This window comes from Orycteropus afer, unplaced genomic scaffold (assembly GCF_000298275.1).
Source record: "Orycteropus afer afer isolate SDZICR_OR568_19922 unplaced genomic scaffold, OryAfe1.0 scaffold00152, whole genome shotgun sequence".
NCBI classification, from domain to species: domain Eukaryota; kingdom Metazoa; phylum Chordata; class Mammalia; order Tubulidentata; family Orycteropodidae; genus Orycteropus; species Orycteropus afer.
Genome location: NW_006921739.1, coordinates 8,006,864 through 8,013,901, shown reverse-complemented (window position 1 = coordinate 8,013,901; position 7,038 = coordinate 8,006,864). Strand labels below are relative to the sequence as shown.

The window sequence follows — 7,038 nt, the reverse complement described above, 5'->3', positions numbered from 1 at the left end:
TATCCAGGATCTCCTACATAGATCCCCTTCCAAGTGGTTGACATTGGTAGCCAGGCACCAGCTAGTTCTTCTGGTCTCATAGTCGTATGGGCTGCAGATCATATGGTATACCAAAGCTTTTAAGATCTCAGTCGCTACTCACCAAAGTAGGAGGTGGAACAATGTTTTGTGTAGTATGTTAAGGCATGATTAAATATTTTTTGTTGTTGTTGTTGGGTTGTTTTTTTGTGTGTGTGGTTTTTTTTTTGTTTGTTTGTTTGTTTGTTTGTTTGTTTTTTTTTTGCAATTAACATGTATTACTTTCATAATCAGAAATGGTAGATTTGAAAATGAACCATATGGATTTAGGCTGTTTTTCAGTTAAATTTACATTGAATTTGAACACTATGGCTTACATAGATTTTAATTACTTGAATTTTTTTTTTTTTTTAGAGATATGTGCCGTGTCACGAATTTCTAAAAAAGAAATTGGTCGCTGTTTTAAACTTATTTTGAAAGCTTTAGAAACCAGTGTGGATTTGATTACAACTGGGGACTTCATGTCCAGGTTCTGCTCAAACCTGTGTCTTCCTAAACAAGTACAGATGGCAGCTACACATATAGCCCGTAAAGCTGTGGAACTGGACTTGGTGCCAGGGAGGAGCCCAATATCTGTAGCCGCAGCAGCTATTTACATGGCTTCACAGGCCTCAGCTGAGAAGAGGACCCAGAAAGGTAGGATTCTTCACAAGGGGGAGTGGCTGTGAAGGCTGGAGTATGTGATTGCATTTCTGTCTGTGATTTTTAAAAAGACACATATACTATTCAGAACCCACATTTAACTACTCCTCCTCAGCATCAAAAATTAAGTAAATTTTGCTTTTAAAAGGATCTTAAATAAAAATGCTTGGAGGTGTAACTCTGTACAAACTTATTTTTTTCCCCTCACTTGAGCTCTTAGAATTTTTTATTCCTCTCCTTCCCCCCTCCCCAGATTCATGGCCATTTTGAATAGCCTTCTCCAAAAAAAAACTTAACTTTTTAAATCTTGAGAGGAGGAGGTATGCTTGTTTCTCACTGCCTGGCACAGCACACTTCAGAGAAGCACAGTATAAAATAAGTGGGTATAAGTAGTTCAGCCTTCTAAAGCCGTTTTTAAATTTAGTGTTGCAGGGACATGTTCAAACAGAAGTGTAAAGTAAATTTCTTCACAAGCTCGTATCCATAGACTGCTTCTGTGATCCTCCAAAAGATTTATAAAGAAAAAAGCAGTTGATTTAAAAATGAGGTCACTGAATTACTGGCTACAAAAACTTTATAATACCCTATTCCGAGCAGCCTTTCAGTTCAGCTTAGGCTGTATGTTTCTATATTGATAAAAAACAATAATAAAGAGGAATGATTAGAAAGAGGAAGCCAGTATTAGTTATTTAAATGTGCCATTGTCCATTCCCTTTGGCCTCCACCCGTATCTTTAAGAGAAAATTTGCTGCTTCTGGTAATACTGAGAATTTGCACCCAAATAGATAACTTCATTCCTCATTGTAAAGTTTATTCTAAACATTAGCACAAAGCATTAATCTCGATGCTCTCTGCATCTTGTGCTTTACATGGCAAGTTTTCTTAACATTTAAGGCCCTTTCACCCTGGCCCAGCAGCCAGTTGATATCCGTCAGTATCTGTGTCTAGAATATTGTGATGCAGGATGACGTTGAGGAAATTTACAGTAAGCTAATAGCACACTGAAGGCAGGCATCCACACCAGAAATCAGTAAAACCTCATTGGTTTGAAGTCATAGATGGCACAGTAGTTAAGCCATTTGGCTGCTAAGTAAGAGGTCAGCAGTTTGAACCCATCAGCAACTCTGTGGGAGCAAGATGAGGCTGTATGCTTCTGTAAAGATTTACATCCTTAGATACCCTATGGGGCAGTTCTACTCTGTCCTATAGGGTTGCCATGAGTTGGAATCAACTTTATGGCAATGGGTGGGCAGTCATGGTAAAATGAGTTTGCATTAAAGGATCTGTTTTTTTTTTAATTGTTTTGATTAGGGATTTATAATAACTAACCAAATATTGTTAAGTGGCAGTCCTTTTGAGATTTGAGATTTCCTTCAATGATTCTAGAAGAAAAAAATGTGACATTTAATGACTTTAAAGGGAAAATGTAGATCCCCTTCTAGGATTTTATAATAGACTTTAGAAATACCCATGTGAACATAGTATATATGTTTAAGTATGTTCAAACGTATATATGCGAAATATCTATTACGCTATGGTATATAGTCCTTTAAGAAGCTCTGGTGGCATAGTGGATTAAGTGGATTAAGGCACTTGATTGGCTAGCTGGAAGCTCTTTGATCTCAGAAATATTCAGTAATACTCAGTGTTCAGTAAGAAAAAGGTTGTAGAACAATATTTATAGTATGGTCCCGTTTTGTTTTTAACAGAGTTTAGTTCTTGGAGAAATACTGTGGTCAGCATTCAAACACAGAAGTGAATTCCTTACAAGAATGTGTTCATGGATTACTTCCATGATCCTCAAAAAGCTCTATAAAGAAAAAGGAGCCATCAGTTCTAAATATGAGAACCAATAGAATAGTTGTCACTCATAGTGTGCAGTGTTAGCACTGTTCTGATGTTTACATATATTCTTTTAATACTAATGACAGCCCTTTGAGGTGCTGCGTACTTTTAACATTGCTGTTAACTTTAGCTCTGGCTTTCTACATTTTCATGTGCATTTCCGTCAGTTTTTTTTTTTTAATCAATTTTTTTGCATTTTTTTTTTCTTTGGCATTTTATATACTACTATATCTGTCACGTAGTGGCTAAGGCACTTGACTGCTAACCAGAAGGCCGGCGGTTCAAACCCACCAGCCACTCCCCGGAAGGAAGATGGGGCAATCTACTTCCGTAGTGATACTGCCCTGGAAACCCAAGGAGGGGTCGCTATGGGTCAGGTCTGACTCAACGGCACATAACAACAACAACAACATATCTGTCACAGAATAGAATGCAGTTAGTAGGAGGGAGATAGGGTAAAAGTTATCCTAATATTTTCCTTTTTATCTTTTAGAAATTGGAGATATTGCTGGTGTTGCTGATGTTACAATCAGACAGTCCTACAGACTAATCTATCCTCGAGCCCCAGATCTGTTTCCTACAGACTTCAAATTTGACACCCCTGTTGACAAACTACCACAGCTATAAATTGAGGCAGTTGATGTCCGACTCTTGTGAACACTGAACTCTCTGCCTGTTATTCATAGCCTATACACAGTGCTGGATTGAGCCTTTATTGAGGAAAAAGAAAAAATACATTGTATGCATTCCAGGGCTAAATATTAATTGCTTGGCTTTCTGTATGTATATATTAGTGAAACTTATTTAATGACTTAAATTTCTTATTGAATTTGCTTTCTTTTGTAGGAATCTAGGAAACTATTTTGGAAGACATTTGAAATGCTGTACTTCTTGAATAAAACATTTTCAAAATCAAACTTTTTGTTACAAGTACAAATTACCTGTAATTTATAATATATAATTACAAATAATCACTGCAGCTAATAAAGTTGATAGGGTCCTTGTTTTTTCTTTGTTATTTTTCTTTATATATATATATATATATACACACACACACACACATATATATACATATATATACATACATCATCTTTTTTTAATAAAGTCACGGAAATAAAGGCTTTTGAGAACCATTGTTGACATCAGCAACATATTTAGAATTTGTGAAAGGATGTGCGGTGTGTGTGATTTATTAATATGTACATGTGGAAACAAGAGGTGATGAGCTAGACCTGGAAAGTCTTGAGAGAGAGAAAAAACTATGTGTTTTCCTCTTGGAGCTTGTGCAAAGAAGATGAGGCTGGTAAATAGGTAACAACAGACCATTAATGTATAGCAGCAGATCTTAATTTTCAGATTTTAGCATTTCGTTTTATAAAACCTACATATATAATTCTTTCATTGGGCTATTCTTGGAGCAAATGATAGTTAAGATGGGAATTACTAAGTTCTGGGAGTATCCAGGAATTTAACAGGTGCCACAGGTGATTGTGATGTGCAGTTGCTAGAGGACCACCAATTCAAGGTCTATTTAATCCCAGGTGATAGATAATGAACACTATGAGAAGACCAACAAAATTTTGCCCTCATACCAGCTATAAAGTTTGTACAGGGCACTTGAATCCATGCAAGACAGCTCCACTGTCAACTGCACTGCTCCAATAACGAGGGCTATGGTCCTTACATATGTCTGAAGGGGTTCACACTAGGTTAGAAGGACACTATTGTGGCCTGGTGGTCAGGTCCAAACTCTGGTCCAGAGAGAAACTTCCCCTTTTAGAAGTTCAGATCTCCACTGACTTCTGCTGAGCATGGGAAGAGGGCTGGGTATTGGGACTCCCAAAAACATTGTCTTTCTCCCTTTCACAAAATGTAAGGCACTCAAACACTACTCAAAGCTGAGAGAGAATATTCCAGAAAAAAGTACTTTAATACTATAACCCAAATACCAGATTATAAGCCTGGTGGTGAAAATTTATACTCCACGAGACCCCATCCCTCTCAGGGTGAGACAACCAAACTCGCTACTGTCAAGTTGGAACCGACTTAGTGACCCCTCCTTGGGTTTCTGAGGCAGTATCACTACAGAAGTAGATTGCCCAACCTTCCTTCCCAGGAGTGCCTGGTGAGTTTGAACCGCCACCCTTATGGTTAGCAGTCCAATGCCTTAGGCACACCACCACCAGAGCTCTCAGGTAACCACTGTCTTCCTTCTGGACACATTTTTAGTCACCATCACGCAGCTCCACATCTACAAGTATGAATTGAGCAGCCATGTTCCGTTACGTTGGTGATTTTCTCCTTCCAGCTGTTTGTACCATTTTTAAATGCAGCAATTCAGATATAGCAGTATATAATGACTAGTCCTATTTTCCTGATTATAAAAATGTGTTTATAGGAAAATATAAAGGGCTGTGTCAACATGTTGGTCATTTTTTTGTTTATATTTCAAAAGCTAAGATCAACAGAACTGATTGTAAAGGTTAATCTGGGGTCAGAGGGTATGTGCCCTTCCTGAGAACTGGAGCTGCTTGTAGATATTTCTTATAAAGGAATTAAAATGCTCGTTTTTCTGTTTTATAAAACAGATACATGGTTTAATCAATGACTGAATTCCAGATCCTGAAAAGAAAAAAATTTATACTGAAAGGGTAGGGGAGTAGCTGTTTCACTATCCCGCTTCTCTTCCCACCCCCAGCCTCGCAGCTGGGTGTTCTCAATAGAGCTGTGGTTGGATGAAGCTGGATTGAATGGTAAACACTCGGGGAAGTCATTCGCCTGACTTCTGGCCCAGTTTCACATTTAGCAGGAGAGGAGGCGTCCACAGCTGGCCCCCTCTAGTGTTCTCTTTCTACCTGGACAGGGCCTGGTCCTTATTTATCCATCTTTTCCAAGACTGTCAGGTCATAAGTGGAGATTTATGGTTGGCTGATTTCTACTAAAATCCCCTTGAGATGTGGAGTGTACAGTCTCAACTACTTGATCTTATTCAATACAGCTGAAGTACTGGTACTTAGAAATTCAAAATACCACAGCCAGGTCTTGGTAACAAAATGAACCTGACACATACTTCGAAAAAATAGCACACTTAACCAGAGGCCATAAATGACTTGTACTTTCCCTTGGTGTATGGAAAACTCTCTGTACACAAATGTATATCCATTCCTCACTGAGAGATGATCATACTTAGAATTTGAAGCCAGGGTCTTTCTGTTTGGTCTGGCATTTTAGCCAGTTAGGAATGTTAGCCAGGAAGATAATTTCTATAAAGTGGGTCCATTCTCTGCATGATAGCATTTTGACATAGTTGAAATCTTGGTTAATATTGCCTGTTCCATCCAGGTACTTGGGAGCTCTGGTAGCATAGTGGCTAAGACACTTGCCTGCTAACCAGATGGTTGGCGGTTCAAACCCACCATCCACTCCTCGGAAGGAAGGTTGGGCAATCCTACTTCCGTAGTGATACTGCCTCGGAAACCCAAGGAGGGGTCGCTATGAGTCAGGTTTGACTCGACGGCACATAACAACAACAACATCCAGGTACTTAAAAACTCACTAGAAGCCACTTTTCACTGATAATCTTTGCTATCAAATCACTATGCAAGTTCACAAATTTCTTTGTACATTTCATAGAATCTGAATCCCAGTATCCCCATTTTTGTAGATCAGAGAAGCCTGGACAAACCACCAGTTTAGCCCAGGATCACTTAGCAGAGTCTTGACCCAGGTGCCTTGCTCTATCTAGTTCTCTTTGCATTAAGCCATGTGATCAAAGCTCATTTCATAGGAGGCTGCACCAGGACCAACTTTAGTTGGAGCTTCACAGCAATACTTACATCTGGCTTCTTTGGGAAGCTCTTTAGAGTGAGTTCTTAAATTCTTTATAAATCAGCCCAGGTGACAAGGAGTTAATCATCAACATTGTTCTTTTGCCCTTCCTCCAAATTAAATGTTTCCCAAACTAGATGCCTCTTGATACTAAGCCTTTGTGTTCAAAGCAACAAATGTGCTTTACTCATTGTTGTCTTTGATTTCTGAGCTCATTTTGTATCACAGGTGCAAGATTTACTTTAATTATCAAGATGAACAGCTGAGGGGGTCAGCCTTTTACCCATCTGGTCCTAATCCAGCCAAGAGGTCTCTGTGCCCCATGCCAATATTTCCAATTACCAGTGGCCCTGACTTTTCTTGTTGCTGGAGTTCTCATCTGGCAATTGTGAAGCTATCGAAAGATTCCCTGGCCCCCCGCGCACCTCATTCTCCCCCTCCCAGATGTTTACACACACTCTCCATAAGGTTCTCAAGGCTGCAAGGCTTCTCTGCAAAAGCACCGTTCAGTGATCTCTAGGTGATGGAGGCTCCAGGGTCTTTCACAAGCATAATGTTCCACTCATAACCCTCACTGGCATTTCTCAGAGTAGGGGGTACTTTCAACTGCTATTTTGGGAGGCTAACACTCACTTGGTGAAATAA

The 7,038-nt window shown here is 39.2% G+C and overlaps 1 protein-coding gene across 1 annotated transcript in view; it reads left to right on the top strand.

Moving 5' to 3' along the window:
- GTF2B (general transcription factor IIB) overlaps positions 1–3,192 on the top strand; it is a 63,025-nt gene extending 59,833 nt beyond the window's left edge. Inside the window, exons 6-7 of the mRNA XM_007946185.2 lie at positions 433–714; positions 3,059–3,192. Coding sequence (XP_007944376.1) covers positions 433–714; positions 3,059–3,192 — 416 coding nt within the window. The remainder of the gene's footprint in view (positions 1–432; positions 715–3,058) is intronic.
- Positions 3,193–7,038: the final 3,846 nt, after the last annotated feature.